Source organism: Lynx canadensis, chromosome A2 (genome assembly GCF_007474595.2).
Source record: "Lynx canadensis isolate LIC74 chromosome A2, mLynCan4.pri.v2, whole genome shotgun sequence".
NCBI lineage: Eukaryota > Metazoa > Chordata > Mammalia > Carnivora > Felidae > Lynx > Lynx canadensis.
Genome location: NC_044304.2, coordinates 162,010,416 through 162,030,536, shown reverse-complemented (window position 1 = coordinate 162,030,536; position 20,121 = coordinate 162,010,416). Strand labels below are relative to the sequence as shown.

The 20,121-nt window shown below is 62.2% G+C and overlaps 1 protein-coding gene across 1 annotated transcript in view; it reads right to left on the bottom strand.

Moving 5' to 3' along the window:
• LOC115502109 (SCO-spondin-like) overlaps positions 1-20,121 on the bottom strand; it is a 56,668-nt gene that overhangs the window by 25,929 nt on the left and 10,618 nt on the right. Inside the window, 39 exon segments of the mRNA XM_030297316.1 lie at positions 196-369; positions 1,249-1,340; positions 1,517-1,642; positions 1,747-1,876; positions 2,012-2,134; positions 2,253-2,432; positions 3,165-3,329; positions 3,414-3,584; positions 4,494-4,637; positions 4,936-5,112; positions 6,544-6,601; positions 7,398-7,470; positions 7,979-8,132; positions 8,213-8,366; positions 9,286-9,395; positions 9,615-9,818; positions 10,137-10,241; positions 11,032-11,089; positions 11,231-11,384; positions 12,008-12,158; positions 12,265-12,447; positions 12,550-12,690; positions 12,785-12,937; positions 13,075-13,306; positions 13,404-13,495; positions 13,592-13,720; positions 14,301-14,537; positions 14,981-15,202; positions 15,411-15,644; positions 15,857-16,026; positions 16,121-16,214; positions 16,348-16,497; positions 16,829-16,938; positions 17,026-17,153; positions 17,284-17,480; positions 18,110-18,244; positions 18,562-18,818; positions 19,008-19,102; positions 19,245-19,434. Of these exon segments, the coding sequence (XP_030153176.1) occupies positions 196-369; positions 1,249-1,340; positions 1,517-1,642; positions 1,747-1,876; positions 2,012-2,134; positions 2,253-2,432; positions 3,165-3,329; positions 3,414-3,584; positions 4,494-4,637; positions 4,936-5,112; positions 6,544-6,601; positions 7,398-7,470; positions 7,979-8,132; positions 8,213-8,366; positions 9,286-9,395; positions 9,615-9,818; positions 10,137-10,241; positions 11,032-11,089; positions 11,231-11,384; positions 12,008-12,158; positions 12,265-12,447; positions 12,550-12,690; positions 12,785-12,937; positions 13,075-13,306; positions 13,404-13,495; positions 13,592-13,720; positions 14,301-14,537; positions 14,981-15,202; positions 15,411-15,644; positions 15,857-16,026; positions 16,121-16,214; positions 16,348-16,497; positions 16,829-16,938; positions 17,026-17,153; positions 17,284-17,480; positions 18,110-18,244; positions 18,562-18,818; positions 19,008-19,102; positions 19,245-19,434 (5,852 nt within the window).

The following is a 20,121-nucleotide window of genomic DNA, read 5'->3' as shown; positions in this document are numbered from 1 at the left end:
CGCCTCCAGGACTGTCCCAAACGTCCCTTCAGGCCCGGCCCACCCTGTGAATCACAGGCTGGGGGTGGAGGAGATTCTTCGGGACAATAGGTTTGCTCTAGCCTCCCTGCCCCAGGTGCCCAAGGGGTCATTCTTCTCCCTTGCTCCTCATCCCACCCTAGTGCTCAGGCCACTCCAGGGACAGAGGGGGCACACCTGGGCACACAGGGGGGCTGCAGGGCTCCTCCTGGGTGGCCTCTCCTGGGCAGGAGTTGTCCTCGGGGTTGGGGCAGAGCCGGGAACGACTGCGCCACCCAGGGCCTCCTCCAAGGGTAAGGCAGCTCCTGGAGCAGGAGGACCAGGGCTCCCAGAGCGTCCAGCCCAGCGTCTCTGGAGGAGAAAAGGACAGGCCTTCTGCACAGGGTTCCTGGCAGAGCTGGGAGGGAGACCGGGTCAGGTCTGAGAAGCCTCTGCCCCTCGAAAGTGGAAGGTAGGACCCCCCCCCCCCACCTCCAGGCCCAGGCCTCTCTCTCGAAGCACAGCTCCTGCTCAGCCAAGCTCCAGCTCAGGCCACACTCTACCCGTGAGCTCGGCTGGCACCTCATGTCCACCACCCACCCTCACATTTTCCCCCAGATCAACTCATCCAGAGTCTTCTAAACGCCCATCCTTCATTTCTCTTCCATGCTAGAAACCCCAGTCGCCAAAGACACCTGTCGGTGCACCAGCAGCCATTCCTTCCCCCTTCCTTCCCTCCTCTGCTATGAGAGCCTGGCCCAGACCCCACAGACCCATGCTCGCACTCCCAACTCCTATTCTCGCCTCTGTCCCATCTGCCTGCAGAGACCTCTGCCGTCACCTGCTCTGCCTGAGGACACCCTGGGCCACGAAAGAGGGAAACAGCCTGGGCTCCCTCATCTGGCATCTGTGTGCTCCTGATTGCCTGCCCCACCCTCACTCACTCGGCCAGCAGGACCAGCTTCACCCCTGCTCTCAGGACACCCCAGCCCCCCAAGACCAGCCTGGGCTGGGCATGTGGGAGGGGGGGTGCCGCCTGGGCCTCACCCTCTGTCTTGTCCCCGACAAAGCCCCATGCATCAAGGCCCCTTCTGGGGCTGCCTCCTGGACCAGAAGGCCGCACTGACCCCATGTAGGTGGCCGGCGGCCCAATCGGTCATGCCCTGTCCCCAGGGTGGGAATTGGGAGGAGGAAGGCAGGCATGAGGGTTGCGGGGTGAGTAGCAGGCTCCCATCCGGGCTCCTGACCTACCTGTCCCACATTCCACGTGGCAGGCCTGCAGCTCCTGCCTGTTGCCTTCACACGGGGCACCCCCAGAAGCAGCCGGAGGGTTGGAAGGGGACCTGGGGGGGATAGGCGGCCTGGGCACCCGCTCTCCTCTGCCTGCCCTCATTCCTGTCTTCCCGGTCACCTGTTCTCCAACCGTCACCTTCTCTACCCTCCAGCACCCCTTCCCTTCCTTCTCCCATATTCCTCTCCCTGCCCCCTACCCCCGCCACAATGGCTCCGTCCTGCACACCTGAACCGAGTTCGCACCCCAGAGCCACAGGAGCGGTCACAGGGACCCCAGGAGGACCAAGCTGACCAGCCACAGGACACAGGGCAGCCCCCGGGCTCGCACACCAGGACCCCTTTCTCGCACACGCTGCAGGGGAGGGAGAGGCCGAGGAGGTCAGGACTGGGAAGGGGGGCGTGGAGAGGGGCTGGTCCCCTGACCCAGGCACTCCCTGCCACAGCAGACATCCTCACCAGCGGCTGCAGTTGTCCAGGAGGAAGGGCACCCCCGGCTGCTTCACCTCTTCGCCCACCAGGCAAGGGCACTCAGAGAGGGGCAGGCAGCGGCCATCATGGAGGAGAAGCCCAGGGGGGCAGCGGCATCCTGGGGTGGAGGCAGGAGGGCACTCAGCCCCACGCAGGGGGGCAGTGGGGCGGGGAGGCTGGAGACCGAAGGCTGGTGAGTATCCTCCTCCCGAGGGCTCTGTCTGCCACACCCTGACTGCTGGGTGTGCCTCACCTTCCAGACAGCGTCCACTGCAGGTTCTGTTGGCCTCAGGATCCAAGCAGGACGGCGGACATGGTGGCACCAGCCCCTGCTGGCACAGCTCAGCACTGATGTGAACACGGCCCAGCCCACAGTCTGGTGGGAGAGGGACACTAGGTGGGGCGGGTGGCAGGAGGCCCGGTGACCTTCCCTAACAGCCCCACCCCCACAGGGCTCCATCCCTGGATGCCCCTGCCCAGCCCTGCTCCCTTACCTGTGTCACCCGTGCAGGGCTGCAAGCCACAGGGTGCCCGCTCTTGGGAGGCCCCAGGGCAGGGAGCACCACCATTCTTGGGCGGAGGATCCACGCAGCTCCTCCTCCGACTTCGGTGGCCACCCCCACAGGAGACGCTGCAGGGCCCCCAGGCCTCCCACACAGCCCACACCCCAGCCACTGTGGGGGGAAAAAGGATGGAGGCGGACCAGGTGAGCCCAAGGAGACTCAGACCGCGCTGGAGAAAGCAAGGTGGCAGGGTAGAGAAGGGGCCTGTGTGGTGGCCAGCTAGGTGGCCTAGGGCAGCACCACGGGGACTCAACAGGCTCTTCTCCTGTCCCAGGAAACCTCCCCTTGGTGGAGGGACTTGAGCAAAGATCTCTAGGTGCCTCCCAGGATGAAGGCTCTGGTCCCTGGAAAAGGGCTGGGGCAGTGGGGAGACTGGAGCGGGGCTCCTCCTGGTGGCAGCAGAAAAAACCAGGTTAGGAGACCAGGTGTGGGAAACCCCTCTCTGGAGCAGAGGCAAAGGTCGGGACTACTCCCTCGCACCTGCAGAACACAAGGGCTAGGAGGCCTTAGGCACAGCCTGGGAACACCCTCACTCTGAAGTGGAAACAACTTTACCGATCCAGTCCCCACACTAGAGGGTAGGAACCCATCCAGGGCCACTCAGGCAGGAAAAGGGCAAGGCCAGGGGCAGCCTTCCTCCTAAGCCCTTTGGAGGTACGAGGCTGTGACTTCAGAAGGGGCTGTCCCCCTAGAGTCGTGGAGAGGAGCCCAGACACCAGGGTCCCCAAGAGCGCAAGGGCACTCCCCCAGGTGGCTCTCGGATAGGAATCCACCCCAGGTGTCCCTTCCGGGGGCGGAGGGGCGGGGGAGGCGGGGTCCTGAGGAGGCCTGGGTGCCAGTCACCTGGGCAGGCCTGCAGGAAGCAGGGCTGGCTGCGGAGCCTGTCGGACGGGCAGGTGCCCCCAGGCAGGGGAGGCCGCAGCAGGTCCCGGCGCTGGAAGGCGAGGCCCAGCCCACAGCTGCGGCTGCAGCTGCTCCAGCCAGACCAGGGCGCCAGCCCACAGTCCACTGCAAGGGGATGGGTGCGCAGGACTCAGAGGGGGCTCGTGCAGGAGCGGGGCCCTCAGAGGTGTCCCCTGGCCAGGTCCGTACCACAGCCGTCCTCGTCAGAGCCGTCCTGGCAGTCAGGCCGCAGGTCACAGCGGCGCTCGGCCGGCAGGCACTCCCCGCTATCGCAGCTCAGCTGGCTCGGGGAGCAGAGGGCTTTCGAGGCCGGCAGCCCAGGCAGGGCCGCGGTGGGCACCGGGAAGGGCGCGGCGCTCGCTGCCAGCAAGGTGAGGGGAAGGGAGTCACAGAAGTGATTCCTGACTGGGTGGTACACTGAGCCCCTTCAACCTCGGGCCAAAAGCAGAACACACTTGTCAACCAGAGACCCTGCCCCTCCTTCCTCCTGAAGCTTCCCACACTCAGTACAGCCTTCTGTCTACACGTGAGGGGGGAGATCATGGGCTCTGGTCTGCACAGGCTCTCACCCAGCCTCTCTGCTTGTTAATGGCTCCTGGGGGGTCTAGAAAGACATCAAGCAGTCTAGAACAACAGTTCCTTCCCTGGGGTAACCTCTTCCTGAATGCATACTCCCTGGGGTGGCCCTTCCCTGATTGAGAGAGTAGGCTTTGAGCACAGTGATCTACTTTGGATGGATGGATGGATGGATGGATGGATGGATGGATGGATGGATATATGGATGGATAGGTGGGTGGATGGATGGATAGATGGATATATGGGTGGGTGGATAGATGGGTGGGTGGGTATAGGTGGGTGGATGGATGGATAGATGGATATATGGGTGGGTGGATAGATGGGTGGGTGGGTAGGTAGATGGATGGGTGGGTGGACGTATGCATATATGGATGGATGGATGGATGGATGGATGGATGGATGGATGGATGGATAGATGAGTCTCCTCAAAAATCAGACAGGGTTTATGAAACAAGCCATGACCTAAGACCTACTGCATTTGCCCTCGTCACCATCCCCAAAGACACACACATTCCCAGCTGTTTTTACCCACTCAGGCTCTTTTCACTCTCTGCTACCCCTAGCGCCTCACAGTTCCTTCCCATATGAGCCAGGAATAGGGGGCAGAGACTTCCCCAAACCTAAAGCCCTTTGGTCACTGCTACCCACGTGACTTCAAACCCTCCGGGGCGCCCTGCAGGGTCCCCTACTCACCACAGTGCCTCTCATCGGAGCCGTCCAGACAGTCCTCCCTCCCATCACACAGCTGCTCCCGCTCCACGCAGCCCAGCACCTCACAGGGCACCTGGCCTGGGCTACACTGCACAGGTGGGAAGGGCGGCGGGGCGACACTCTGGCCTGTGGGCACCATCGCAGCCAGCTGACTGGACCCTGCCCACCACGTCCCCCCTCCCTCAGCCCCCAGTCTCCCTCCTCCTGACATCTGGTGTGTGTGCCCCCTCTTCCCGCCTCTCTTGGGATAATGGAAAAACAGTGAACTGTATCAGGAGACTTGGTCCTAGGCCTGATCCTACCAAAACTCTGACCTTGCGCTGTGGGATCTTGGGCAAAGCGGCTAACCTCCAGGGGCCTGTTTCTCCGACGGGGAGTTGTTCAGATGCATAGGTTTAGCAGGCAGAAGACGGTAGAATCTTACCAGCAGGGGCCACTGGACTCATGGGGTGCAGGGGGAGCTCTGTCATGGCTGTCGTTCCTGGTCTCAGGGCCTTGGCCTCAGGCTGGGAGGTGGGGGGGGTGGTCATGGTCTGCACAGATTCCCTAGGACTCAAGTGAGGAGCCTCGGAGTCTGGGACCTGAGTCACTGGCCCCTTCCCTGTGGGTGCAGGAAGGAGAGAGGTGAGGCCCTCCAGCTTCCCTTCCGTGAGATGAAGCAGAAATGGGTTCTCCAAAGGGGTATCCAGGCTTTGGGTGGTGCAGGGTTGAGCACAGACCACACCACACCACACCTTCTGAGGGACTTCAGACCACAAATGAGGTGGAACTTGGTAGCCCAAGGAGCACAAGAGGGTTTTAAATGAAAGCATAAAAGCGCTTAGTGTCAAGCTGAGATTTGTACCCTACTCTCAAGAAGCCACACACGGCAGCTTCCAAGAGGAACCGACAGCACAATGGGACATTCAAGTCTGCACCCGATGACCTCCTGGCAGCTACAGCGAAAAGGGGGTTCGAGATTCTCATTGCCCAACAAAGGATTAACGTTATGACACAGCCAGTTTTCGAGAACCAGACTCGGCGTGACGTTAGAATTCATCACATAGCCTGCATCTTGCGGACTCAAGCGATGGTACAAGTTGCTTCGTCTGCTTTTCACAAAAAACACAGAAGGACGGGCCAGCCGGGCTCCTGGATGACTTTCGCTGGAACTCACGGGAAGGGGTCGAACTTAGACCTCTTAGTCTTACAGATGGAAAAACAGAGCCCAGGGAGGTGGTGAGGCAAGCCAACATCTCCCAAAAGAGGAGGTCAGAGCGAAGCCACAGCCAGCTGACAGCCCCCCCCCCCATTTCCGGCCTTGCTCTGAAGACAGCTCTCCTCAGGCTACCGTGCAGGTGAAAGGTCAGGCAGCCACAGGGAGGCTGGTACATGACCCTCAGGGAGCCCCTTCCTTGTCCTCGTCCTTGTCCATATACCAGGGAGGCTGGTACATGACCCTCAGGGAGCCCCTTCCTTGTCCTCGTCCTTGTCCATATACCAGGGAGGCTGGTACATGACCCTCAGGGAGCCCCTTCCTTGTCCTCGTCCTTGTCCATATACCAGGGAGGCTGGTACATGACCCTCAGGGAGCCCCTTCCTTGTCCAGTTTAGGAACATGCTAACTTGGTGACCCCATGTTCCCCGTGCCCACTTAGAGACATGCGCGGCCAGCAAACCCTTCAGAAAGGGGTACTTGGCTGCATCCATGGGTGACCAGAGGGGGCACAGGCGGGGCCAGGCAGCACCCCGCAGCCCCGGGGAGCCCCTGTCCTGGCCAGGGGTCTGGAGAAGGCAACCATACTTCAGGGAACACGCTCAGCCCTGGGAACCAGTCTGGGGGATCCAACCCTAGAGTCCGGGAGGGTGGGCAGGGGCAGGATTTGGCCAAGGTGTCCTCCACGGTGACCAAGTATTCCTTCTAGAAGCAATCCTGCTCCACTTAGGGATGTCAGGTGTCAGGAGACTGAATGGCCAGATGTAATAGCCCCTCGCCCTGAGGGGGTGGGCAGGGTAGGGGGGTGGGGATGGGGCCTGGAGTTTGGGTACATACCTGTGGGGGGTACAGATGACCCTCGCCAGGGACGCCAGCGTTCTGCATCTGCCAGACCCTGCAGAGGGAGAGGGGTCAGCTGCCCATACAGCCCAGGGCCCCGAGGGCAATTCCACCTGAGACTAGGGACCTAGCTCTCATTGCCTTTGGGACGCACCTATGTCCCACGGCCCCTCCCCTGTCCCTGCAGCACAGGGCCCAGCTGGGGGGTGGAGACTCACTTCCCTACAACACCTCCGGGCTGACACCCAGGGGCTATTCTCGCTGACCCACCTAGGATTCTGCTTCTGCTCTTGCCCTCCCAAACCCCGTCTTCCCCCCAGTATCCACACACATGGGCTTCAGCACTATGGTCGCTCTCCCCTTGGGTCCCTGACCAAGCTGTTCTCCAGAGGGAGAGTGTCCACCCTTCGTCTCCACATTGCAGACCCCACTGCCCCAGATGCCCCATCCTTCAAGCCTCTTCCAGGAAGCCTCTGGGGACCCTGGGGACAAGTAAGGCTTTTCCCACCTCTGAGTGTCTGATGCCCTGTTGCCAGCCCTGTGGGCATAACTTTGCCACCTGGGGGTGAAGGCCTCTCCTGTCTCCCAAACTCCTCCAGGCCAGGCACCTGCCCTGTGCTTCTCTGCCCCTCTGCCCTCCAGCCCCCAGTCCAGCACCGGGCTGGCCCCCGGAAGGCTCACGGGCTGAAGTGGACTGCGAGAGCAGACCAGGGACACGTGGGGAGGCAGCGCTGGCTGAAGGTGCGAAGAGAGGGAGACTACAGGGCGAGGGAACGTGGCTGCTGAGGCCCTGGGACCAGGGCTCCCCATGCCCCGCACCCCACCTGCTGGGCCTACAGCTCCCCACTCACCTTGCTGGGCTGGGGGGACAGCTGTCCGGGCTGGGTGGAGGAGAGAGTTGGGGTCCCGGCTGTGGACCAGACTCTGGGAAGAAAAATAACCAAGGGACTCCAGGGGTTCTCCCAGCTTCAGAGCCACCACCCGGGCAGGGGGGTCAGCGCCCCCAAGGTGGGCCCAGGGCAGGGCAGGGCAGGGCAGGGCTGGGGCACTCCAAAAGGGCGCGCCCACTAAGACTAGACAAAGGAGACGTTATCCCAGTGGTTTTCAACGTATTAACCCCCCTGCAGGGCTTGTAAAACGGATTTCTGGGCCCCACCCTCGAGTGTCCGGCTCAGCCCGGCTGAGCTCGGGCCTGAGAATCTGCATTGCTAACAATTGCCAGGTGACGCTGCTGCTGCTGGTCCAGGGGCCACATTTTGAGAACCAGTGACCTCCAGACTCTAGGAAAATGGCAGAGGATCCTAGAATCCCGTGGTGGGAAGGGGCCTCCAAAGGCACCCAGCTGCACTGACGCAGCACGCAAGGCCAGGGAAATAGTGCAGGACATCTCTCCCGTGGCTGACCCCTCCAAGGCTGAGCTGGGCACCCGTACCTGCCAGTGTCCGCGGGCAGGGGCACACAGCCCTCTTCATCAGAGCCATCTTCACAGTCCTTCACGCCATCGCACGGGCCTCCCCTTGGGGCACACTCACCACTGGCACAGCGGTGCCCAGCCCCTGGGCACAGGGGCACCACCAGCGGAGACACTGGTGGGAGAGGAGGGCTGAGGGCTCCTGTCTGTCCCTCTTCCCACTCCCGCCGATCCCACTGCCAGCCCCGCCCGTACCTGGCTCACAGCCCAGCAGCTCCACCCACGGGGAGGTGCTGTGGTTGGTGTCACTGTGGGGGACACGGGGCCACACCCGGACATGCTGAGTCTGCACCATCTGGCCAAACATCCACACTGTGGGGGCCACTTCATCCAGGTTCTTAAGGAAAAGCTGCAGGAACAGGGGTGACTGTTCACCAGACCCGAGCCTGCCTTTTCTCCGGACTGCCACCCGACCCTGCTGAGTGCCCCCGCCCAATCCGAGTCCCCCAGCCGTCAAGGCATGAAAAGCATGCTCTCCTGGCATTAATCACCAGGGTCCCTCAAGGCTGTGGGTTCTGGTCCTGGTGCCCTGAGGGCAGGGGCCAGGTTGTGCCTGCTGGTGAGTCCCCAGGGCCTGGCTAGTGCCCCCCCTAAGAATCAAGAAGGAAGGGGCACCTGAATGGCTCAGCTGGTTGAGCGGCAGACTCTTGATTTTGACTCAGGGTCACAATCCCAGGGTCATGGGATTGAGCCTTTCATCAGGCTCCTCGCTAAGTGTGGAACCTGCTTAAGATTCTCTCTCTCTCTCTCTCTCTCTCTCTCTCTCTCTCTCTCTCTCTCTCCCCCTCTCCCTCTCCCTCTCCCTCTCCCTCTGCCCCTCCCTTCCTACCCCTCTGCACACACGCATGTGCTCTCTCTCTCTCAAATAAGAAGTAAAATTAAAAATTGGGGAGGGGGAAACCTTAAAAAAAAGAATTAAGAGTGAACACATGGTGTGGACTGATCCCTCCTGCTTCATGAGACTTGTCTCCCTGGGGAGGATGTAAACCTCCAGGGCAGGGCTGGGTCCCAGCTGCTCTTGACATGCCCTCTGAAATCCTCAGTGAACTTGATGTCCCCTGACTCCCCTCCCTCCACAGAGCTTTGCACACCTGCCCCACGCCAGAGCCACTTGGATAGCTCCTGACGCCCTGCTAATGACAGGTGTTCAACGAGCCTCCAATATAAGAATGTTCTTTGGGGACACTGGAAGGCCCTTGGGGACAAAGATGGTGGGATTCGCAAAGAGGCATGTGGGTCACTGGCCCAGGAGGCTCTAGTGGCAGTACCTTGGCTGGGGGCAGGATGCCAGGCAGGATGTCACTATAGTTGTGCCAGTGTAGACCATCAGTGCTGAACTGCAGCAAGGCCAAGGACCCAGTCTCCTGCACTATGATGCCTAGAGTGTGGGCCGGGGGGGGGGGGGGGTCAGAGCTGAGAGAGTGAACCCCAGCCCCCGCCCCCCATTACTACCCCGTCCCAAGCCCCGCCCCATCACCACCCGGTCCCCCCCAGCCCTGCCCCCCCATCACCGCCCCATCCCCCCAGCCCCACCCCGTCCCCCAGCCCCGCCCCCCATCACCGCCATTCCCTCCTGCCCCGCCCCCACCGCACTGACCAGTGAGGTTCCTGGGCAGCAGCAGGTCCATCTGCAGGTAGGGGGGCAGAGTGTGCCGCTGAGTGCGAGTGTTCTCGATGGTGCTCCCGCCCCGATAGCCAGGCCCCCTGGTGGGAGCCCCCAAGAGGGCAGCCTGGGTGGGGAGCTCCAGCTGCAGGTTTTCCCTGGGGAGTCCGGCCAGGCCCAGCGGAGAATAGCAGGGGTCTGGGTGCAGAAGAGAGAGGGGCTGGAGTGCAAGGGAAGAGGGTGGCAGGTGCCTGCCCGGGACATAGTCAGGAAGTCACAAGGGGGGCTGAGGGATGCAAAGGGCCCCATGGTTGACCTTGACCTGGGCTGGAAGGGTGGTCCAGAGAGGGCAGAGTCAAACAGGCAACCTAAGCCAGGATGACTTCCAGATCCTTAGGATAACCATCCTACCCATGGAAGGCAGGGGTAAATTGCAGCGTTCCTGCCTCCTCTCTTAGGCTGGGCAAACCCTGGGCGGTAATTCCTCTCTGACATACAACCACATATGGCCCTCACCTCCAGGTGGAGGCAGAACGTAGGTGACCAGACGGGGTCCGATCTGGGGACTGAGGGCTGGAGAAGGGGCAGGAGTGGCCATAGCGAGGATCGTCTGGTTCTCACCTGTGTGGGGAAGCCCAAGGTTCAAGAGGGAGAGACCTGCAGATAGGCTCACACTAGCCCCAAGCCCCACACCCAGGCCTCTCCCCACCTCTTGCAGCACTTTCTCCCTCAGGACTTTCCAGGAGCCCCCAGAACAACCTCCCGGCTAGGAAAGGCCTGTTCTCCTTCCCTTTGGCATGAACTGGGGGTTTTCACTTCCACTGAATATTTAGAAATAGAAGACCTTTCTGAGCACTAGAAAAGGGTATCTCTGGATGGAAGCACCCCTGTGGGCTGGAGTCTAGCTCCCGCTTGCCAACTTGCACAGTGAACAATCTGTACAACTGTGAGTGCTGGCCCTCCTCTAACCTCAGCAGCCTGTAGGTGCACTTTTAGAAGCAGGAATCTAGACCCATAAACGCATTCACTTTCACGCCTTTGTGTTTTTCTGTTTCGTTCATAACTCAGTTTCCAAGCAAAAATACTCTTGAAAAAGTTGAACTTTGTCTTGGTTCCTCTTAGGAGAAAGGCCAGGAACCAGATCTGACCCAGCTGAACCAGAGAAAAGAAAGCACCCTCGGCGGGAGGCAGAATTCTAGCCCAAGAGAGACAGAAGAGACCTGATCTCAGGAGGACAGAGACAAGCCCTTCCACCCAGAGGGCCCCTTCCTTCCCCAGTATCCAGGACTCAGGCTCCCCCCAGCCGGGGCTGGGGTAGCCACGGATCCCCCCACCCCGCTCAGTGCTACCACCTGGGGCTCCCTCTGAGTCCTCACCATCCTCCTCCCTGCCATTCCCCAGACCCACTCACCACCAGGGAGGGCACAGTGGCAACACGAGTCTCCCGTTCCCTCCACCAGGACCCAGTCCTGCGGACACAAGAGTCAGGCTGGACGCGCTGAGCCAGCCACCTGCCAACCTCCGACCCAGCCTATCGGGCCGCTGGAAACCCTGGCCTCCACACAATGCCCCTCCCACTGCCCCGCCCCCAGGCCCCTATGCCCCCTCACCTGGGGGCAGCCGCCCAGTGGGCAGTAGGGGGAGCAGCGCACAGTGCTGTCGTGCAGACACTGGCAGACTCCGCAGGGGCCCTCTCGCCAGCGCTCCCCTACGCCGCGGACCCGGCCCTGCTGCTCACAGCCCTCACACGGCTCCGTCCGGCACCTGGAAGAAGGGCCGCCACTTGGCCACTTGCCGGGTGAGTGGGCTCGCCTAGGCAACCAGCCCGTCCTGGTGTGCCCCGAGTGAGCGGTCTCCCAGGACTCGGGACTTTCAGTGATAAAACCGGGAAAAGTCCTGGACCAGCTGCGCTGCTTGGTCTCCCTATCTCCTGACTCCCAGCCCTGCGCCCCAGAAACTGCAACTGGCCCAAGAAAGGGGTGTGGAAGCAATCTGTGCCAAGACCCTAGCCAGTGGAGCCCATTTCAGAGGGGGCGTGGTGGGCAGATCTGGCTCACCCCCTCAGTACCTCCCTTCGGCGACCTTCAGAGGCACAGGGTGCAAACCAGAGGACCCATACTTGCCCCTAGACTTGTGGGCTCCCTATGCCCCTCTTTTGGACCTTGAGAGCCTAAAACTGATGCAGAAGAAGGCCAGATATTCCCCCAAAGAGGCGCTGGGAATCCTGGTGTTTAGACTAATAGGGCTCAGAGTAGGAGCGGTTCCTCATTTGGAGTCCATGGTACCTGTGGAAGTATCTCAAGAAAGGGCACACCAGCAGCTTCCTACCTGGGCGCTGGAGGTGAGAGGTAAAGGTCTCTGTGGGTCCCTGGGGTGGGTGCAAGTACCTGCGGGCCTTGCGGTGGATGCCCCGGCACTGGCGACCTTGGCCCGAGAGGCGGGGGTTGTTGGGGCTCCGGAAGGACCACTGGATGCTCTGGCTCCCGCAAGGGCCCAGGCACTCAGCCCAGGGGGACCAGGATGACCAGCCACAGTTCACTGCGGGAGAACCAAGACCCAGGGGTCAGAGGAGGGCTGGGTGCCCAGCTGGGTAGTCTGGGAGGGGACAAGGACCCCTCGGGAAGGGTCAAGGGTGGGGCCTCACCGGCACAATCTGGATCGGGCCGACAGCGCTGGGGCCGCCCATCCTGGCAGATGCACAGCTGGCAGCTGGCTTTGATGCGCTGCCCAGGCCAGTAGCGGGTGCCATCCACCAGGCAGGGGCACTGCCGGGGCCACACACACTGCCCCTCACTGCCCAGCACCTGTCCGGCAGGGCACCAGCAGCCTAGAGAAGGCCCAGGGTGAGGCTTCCCTGCAGAGCGTTCAGCTCCACAGACACACCGGCCACAACGTGGGCCCAGAGCCGCCCCCCGCCCCCCGCCCTTACCTGGGCTGCTGCAGGGCTGGTCAGCCGAGCACACAGCCCGACCAGAGACTTCATCGCAAGTCAGAGGACAGGGAGCACAGGGCCAGAACACCAGCTGCCCGGAGCAGGTGGCATTGAGGCAGCCGTCCCGAGGGCAGGGCCCTGAGAGAAAATCAGAACCAGGGTTCGGAACGGTGGGTCGGTCCCCCGCAGAAACAAGCCACCTCCCAGCCGTGCCCTCCTTCCTCGCACTCACTGGTCTGGTGGGTGGCGTGAGAGCCCCCGGGCAGCGTGGCGCAGGTCCGGCCCCCATTCTGGGGTGGGTGACACTGCCGCTGCCGGGTCATGGTGCCCGTGCATGGCTCGGAGCACGGGGACCAGGGAGACCAAGAGGTCCATTCACCATCCACTGTGAGGAGAAGGGGCAGGACAAGTGGGAGGAGGGGGGCATGAGGCCAGTCTGAGAGCCCCGTGATCTTCCTCTCCCTTGCTCTCTCTGGGCCGCCGCCCGCCCCCTGGCCCTCCCGGGTACCCCAGGCCCCTCACCGGGGCAGGCGGCCGTGAAGCAGGCCTGAGTCTGGTGCTCAGAGCCTGGGCAGTGCTGCAGCACCGGGAGACTAGGTGGGGAGCAACGGCGGCTCCGGGCCCGCACCCCAGGCCCACACGTCCTGCTGCATGGACCCCACGGGTCCCAGGGGCTCCAGGCCCCACAGCCCTGCTCTTCTGGGGAAGGCCCTGCCGTCCCTGCCAATTCACAGTCAGGCTGCCCGTCACACACCTGGGGAGGGAACAGGATCACAGTTCCTTTCAAGTCAGGTGGCACAATGGCTCTGCCTGTGCCACCCCCTTCCTCCCTCCCTCCTTCCCTCTCTCACCAGCTGGAAACTGATGCACAGGCCATCAGGGCAGGAGTATTCCGGGCAGGGAACCCTTGTCCCGTTGGGGCCTCCTGGGGCTGTCATCCCCTCTGAGGGGAAGAGAAGAGAAAACAGTAAGACGAGGAGAACTCCCCCCCCCCAGCCCCCACCAGCCTTGGCCTTCATCAGGGGAACTGTGTCCATACCGCAGCCCAGCTCATCCTCGCCCTGGGAACAGTCAGAGATCCCATCACAGAGCTGCTCGGGGCTCAGGCACAGCTGGGGAGCCAAACCACAGGAGAAGAGGCCACCGCAGGGGGGCAGCTGGGTAGAGCCTGTGGGCACCCAGAGAGTGTCCTGTTGGGCTCCTGCCCCTCCCACCCTCTCTCTGCAGAGGGGTTGGCAGGGGGAGCCAAGGGCACTGGAAGGGGAGGGCAAAGAGAAGGCTGAGCCTACACGGAACCTGAACCTGGCTCAAAGACACCTTGGGAGGCGTCCAGAAGGGGCAGAGGGACCTGGGGAGGCGCTGGAGCCGGTGGACAGCTGCCCCCTCCTCCCAGGGTGAGGTGGCTAGGACAGGAAGGGCTGACATGCAGGGGCACAAAGGGAACTCCCAGGTCTGGTGGGGTGGAGCTGGAGGGGTAGCCCTCCAAACAGGCCCACTCCCCACGCTGCTGAGCCACTGTCCATCCTCTTATCCCTTCTGGCCCAAATGCAGGCAAAGACAAAAGCCTCTTTCTTCTTTCCGGGGGGGGGGGGGGGGAGGGCAAAGTCTTCAAAGAGAATTTGGGGAAAAAGATCAAAGGACACTCTGAGGTCGCAGCCCCAAGTTGCTCCCTAGCCTGCAGCCCACCGCAGGGGGGGGGGGGGGCGTGGTGGGAGAAGACACGGCCCCGAGGCGGCCCAGGCTCTCACCGCAGGCCTCTGGGCGCTCGTCCGAGCCGTCGGGGCAGTGCGGCACGCCGTCGCACAGCTGCTCAGGGGACACGCAGTGCGGGCCGCGGGCGCAGGGCACGTGGTGCGGCGCGCAGGGCCAGCCGCAGCCACGCTCGTCGCTGCCGTCGGCGCAGTCCTCCTCGCGGTCGCAGCGCCAGCCCCGCGGGGCGCACTCGCCGCTGCCGCACGGAAACTCGAGGGGGCCGCAGGGGGGCGCTGCGGCGGGCACCCGCACTAGACCCGGCCCGCCCGGCCCCTCCACCTCCACCGCCACCGCCGCCGCCGCCCGCCTCCCGGTGCCCGCCCTTCCCGCCCCCTTCCGGAGCCCGGACTGCCCCCACGTCCCCACGTCCGGTCGCTCCCGCCGTTTGCTCCCCGACTGGTTTCCCCAAACCTCTCCTCTCGTCCAGGCATTCCACTGACCACCCCAACCACCTCACCTCAGTGGTTGGGGGCGTGGGGGCATGTCCGCAAGTAAGATCTGGACTCTTCCAGTCCCTCTTAAACCCCCTTCCCTTTGTGCATTCTGGTGCCTTCAGGAGGCTGCGTCTGTGCCAGCCCCCATGCCCCAATGCCTCCCTCTGAGGCGCCCTCCCCACTCTTCTGTCCCAGGCCTCGGGACTGCAGTTTTCTTACCCCTTTTCGTCCAGGACACTCACCAGGGCTGGCACTGGCCAGGGGAGTTGGTGCAGTCTCCCCAGAGCCAGCGGAGGGGCCCGGCAAAGTGCCAGCGGGGGGAGTGGGCAGCGAAAGGAAGGGGCAGTGCCCGGGTCCCTCATCGGCTCCATCTGGGCAGTCCCAGGTTCCGTCACACAGCAGGATGGCCCCCACGCAGGTGCCATCGACACAGGTCACCTCCCCAGGAGTGCAATTCAGCTGCCCTGCAGCCAGAGAAAGGAGGAGCTGGTCCCAAACGCTGCCCTGTAATCCCACTGTTTGGGGTGCCCCTGTGCATACATTACAGGTGCCGGCTTCCCAGCAGGAGCCTGAATTGGTGGAGGAGGGGAGGCAGGAAGGTTGGGGCTCACAAGACAAGCCTTTGGGAGGGGGGTGCCTTGTGGACTGGAGTCCAGAGCGGAGACCACCCACCCAGACAGGCCTCCTCATCAGCAGCGTCGGGACAGTCGGGATGTCCGTCACAGAGCAGGGCGGGGGGCAGGCAGCGCCCATCAGCACAGGCCAGCGAGTCGTGGGGGCACGGGCAGCCCTGCTCATCCGTCCCATCTCCACAGTCGTCCCGCCCGTCACAGAGCAGGGCCAGGGGCAGGCAGCGGCCGGAGCTGCAAGACATCTGCCCCTCCCCACAGCCTGGGGTGGCACAGCCTGGCATGGGGCAAGCAGGCAGGGGCCAGATGACAAAGGGTCCTAGAGAAGCCCCTGACCCTGGAAAGACCAGAACAGCCCTGCCCACCAGCCATCGCTGCCGGCGATGTGAGCAGCAGCTCAGGAAGCCGTTCAGTTTCGCGTAGGAGACACCCGCACAGTAGGAGAGACCCATCACTCAGTCACTGCCCCCCACAGACGAGGACACTCACCCTCCTCGTCCGAGCCATCGCCACAGTCATCCTGGTTGTCACAAAGCCACCCGTGGGGCACACAGTGCCCACTCTCCTGGCACGGGGCCTCTCCCTCCACACAGCCGGGCACCGGCTCCTCACAGCGGGTCCTGCCACTCCCGCAAAGCCACTGACTTTCCTGGCATGTGCTGAGCACACAGCGTCCCGGGATCAGCCACAGCGCTGGGCTTTGGCAACTCAGGGGCATGGGGCTCCCCTGAGCCACCCCCCCTCCGCACTCACCAGTTCCCACAGTCCTTCTGCAGCACAGTCCCCGGGGGGAAAAAGCTGCCCCCTGACTCACAGGGGCAGGAAGCTGGTTCTAGGCAGACTCCTCCTGGGATCACAGAGGGTAAGACTGGAGCAAAAGGGGCACAGCGGCCCCTAGTGCCAGCCTTGTCACCCGGGCCTTGTGGCTCTCTTCTCCCTCCCAGGATCCCCTCCCCTCTGCCTCTTCTGACCCTACACACCGTGGAGCAGAGTCCCCTCGGGGCAGAAGCAGCCCTCCACGCAGGCGACAGCCTGGCAGTGCCACCCAGGTTCAGGACCATGGTCATGGCAGGTGGGGGGGCATATGGGGCCACAGGCCTCATACACCTGGCCCCCTTCACACTGCAGGGCTGGGTGGAGAAGAGAGAGGAGGCTTGGGTCACTGAGGTGCGACGGCACCAGGATGCAACAAGCAGGCGAGCCAGCCCGAGCGGATACTCATGGAGGGCACGGCAGGGGGGCACGGTGTAGACTCTTGCTGAGCCCCTCCCAAGGCCGTTGGCAACATGACAGTTCTACAGGAAAGCAACCTTGCCCGTCTGGTTCATCTATGACAGCGTGAACACCACACATATTTGCCCTTGAATGCATGGCTTGCTGGCAGGCCAGGAGGAGCACCCATGAAGGAGCGGAATGGGCGGTGGGATTGGGCATCGGGGACCCAGGGCAGGGCACACTCACGGCAGAGCTCCTGGCTGCGCCAGCGCACAAAGAGCCCATGCCGGGCACACTCATCTGCATACGTGGCAATGGCCGAGCAGAGACACTCACAGTCACCCCCCGAATCACAGCTGTGGAAGGGATTGTTCAGCCCCTGGACCCCCTCCCCACCCCCAACCTACCCATTCCCACCCTGTCCCCAGGCTCGCCCCTCTCACCCGCAGGCATCATGCACACACCGCTCGTAGTGCTGCTGTGGGGGCACCTCTGCATGGCACCGGGCAAAGAGCGACTGCAGCATCACCCCGCAGCGGGCGTGGGCCCAGCTGGCCCGGTGGGCGTTCACCTGCAGGCAGAGCAGGTCCACACCGTGGACCAGCTAGACCCCATCTGCAAGCACCCAGCCTCTGGATCCTCCCCCCTGCAGGTTTCTGTAGCTGCCCCCACTCCCTCCCCCCATTCCCACCCATGCTCACGGTGCAGGGGTGTGGCAGCTCTCCTGGCTCAGGGCAGAGAGGATTCAGGTGCCAGGAGTGGGCAGCCAGCTCAGCTGTGGGTTCCAGGACCCCCTGGCGGCTCCGCAGGTCATTACTGGCATCTCCATCAAAGTCCCCGCACAGACCAGACACACGGCCCCGGAAGTGCGGGGACAGCTGCACCAGGACCCGGGTGCCTGGGCAGAGGGGGCAGCAGGGGCCAGCATTGTGGAGAAAGAAGACAAGGGCGGCTATTCCGTGGGCCTGTCTGACCATCTGCCCAGGGACCACCACCCAATAAGGGGTGCTCGTGCCCTCTTTTGGGAGGATGATTGGCAATGGTGAGACCTAGATCTGGAGGGCGAGGGCAGAAGCGGGACCAGGGAAATTCTCCAGCGGGCCAGATTCTGGGAGGGATCCAGGCTCCAAGACAGACTGTGACACCACCAGCCCCGGAGGCCTTAGTGACCGGAGACTCAGAGGGCAACCTCGCTGTGCCCACCAGGCAACTCCTTCCCCTGTCAGGGGTTACTCTGGTTTTCCTCGATTTCTCAGTAACAGTTATTTCTAAAATGCCTACTGTTTGGGTTTGGGTGGTGGGGTGTTAGGAGATTTATTTTCATTTCTTCTCTCCCAAACTAGGTATTTTCTAAATATTTCTTAGGTGAGGCACTGTTGCTCTTACGTTGAAGAGAAACATAATTTTAAGAGCGCGATTTGGGAACTCCCGCCACTCGTATGGAAGAGAAAGGGTTTAGGGAGAGCCAGCCTCATGACACTAAGGCGGGCATGGGTCAGATGCTTAAGGTTAAGGTTGGGGCCTGACCTCCATCCCAGAACAGGCTGAAGCCCAGGCGGGTTGTGAGTAGCAGGAAGAGACCAGCACGACGCAGGCTCAGCCCAGGGCCCGTGTAGACCTTGGGGAGTGTTATGCTCGCCCCATTCACCATCACTGCTCGGCCTGCGGAGGAAGAGAGGCTTTCAGGCCCTGCCTCGGAGTAGAAGGGCTCCCAGATCCCCAGGAGGCCCTCACCAGCCTGCCGTCCAACCTTTCCTTTTGCTTCTCTAGCTATGAGACCTTGGGCAAGTCTCTGGACCTTAATTTCTTGGAGCCTTCCAGAATTATGTTTCCCACGCAAGAGGAGAGAGGAAAAGCACCAGCCCCACTTCCCTGATGGTAAGCAGCGGGGAACCCCGGGCCTTGGTCACCTGTGCAGAACTGTGATGCCACCCAGCACGCCCCTCCCTGGCCATGCCACCCTTCAATGTTACAGCCACCTCTGAGCATGTGCACAACGGTGCTCTGTAGTTGCACGGTCAGTGCCTTGGTGCAGGTGAGGCCACTGGCCCCACAGGGCAGGTTCTGGGCTGAGACTGTGAACTGGCCGCTGGCCTCTCGCACCAGCAAATATTCACAGGCTCCAGGGAAGGTGAAAGCCAGCCCATCGAATGTCACATAGTGGGGGGCACCCGATGCCTGGCACCATCCACGGCACTGGCGGCTCGTGCAGTGCCACTGCCGACCCTGGCACACACTGTGGGGGGCGGTGGGGAAACAGAGTCATGAGGACACGAAGCCAGAGCTGTATCTAGGGGATGCACCTGGTCCAGGTTCCACGCAATTCCCGACAGACCCTCAGCTTGGGGGAATCCTGGAGAGCTCCCGTTGCCCAGGCCAGTCTGGATATCCCACCCCACCCATCGTCCCTGTCCAAGGGGCATACCAGATGTTGCAATCCTCCTGGATGGTGGCGTTGGGCGGGTACCACTGCCCACCGTGACGGCAGGGACAGAGCTCAGGAGGCACACAGCGTTCATTCTGGGCAGAGGCCGGGGGCAAAGAGGCACCTTGGAGGGCTGCCTGACCCACCGCCCACTGTTTCAGACAGCCAGGGGACTAGGGCAGTGCCATGGTTACAGCAGGCCCCACGGTGCCCCATGCAGCCCCCTCCCAGACTCACCAGCAGCACAGTGCCTGGGGGACAGACACAGCTTCCTGTGCTGTCCGGGGGGCAGGAATGGTTGGCACGCAGGTTGTCACAGGTAAGGAGGCAGGCACCAGGGACATAGACAAGCTCATGGGGGCAGAAGGTCCGCTGGGGGCCACAGCGGTGAGCAGTGCAATTCCAGAGGCCCCTCTCCTGGCAGACACTGCCGAGGTCACGAGGGAGGTAAGAGGCAGGCCCAAGACAGCACTCACCTCCAGGCGCCTGGTCTGACCTGGGAGAATCTCAGGAACCCAGAAGGTCCAAGCCCCTAATGTTGACTCTGGAGACCTGAGCGTCTCACCCCCAAACCCTAGTTACGAGCACAGGAAGTGGGGCTGCCCCCAGCACCAGCCATACCTGGGATGGGCATGGTTACCCTTTCCTGCCCCAGCTCCAATGGGACCATTCTCAGGGCTCTGAGGCTCTTGAAGAACCCCATTCCCATCCCGGGTAGGAGAGGGATTCTCTAAAGTCTCATCCTCACCCACCAAGTCCTGACCACTGGCCTGGACTCCACAGGTCCAGAACTGGCCTTTGCTTCTCCCTAATCCTTGGAAGAGCCTCTGAACCAGACTCATCCAGAATTCAGAGATCTGGGTTCTAGTCCGTCATCATTAACAAGCTGTGTGACTCTGCAAGCTGTTTGGCCTTAGTCGAGCCTCAGTTTCCTCATCTGCAAAATGGGAACAATTCTTCCACTTCCTACTTTATTAGGTTATTGTAAGAATTCAGTAAAATTAAATAAGATAACGTACAAGAGTGCTTTATAGGCCAGAAGAGCCTGTCATAGGCCTGTCATATAGGCCATCAATGCTCTGTCGTCCCACATGTGCATACCGTGCCCTAACCC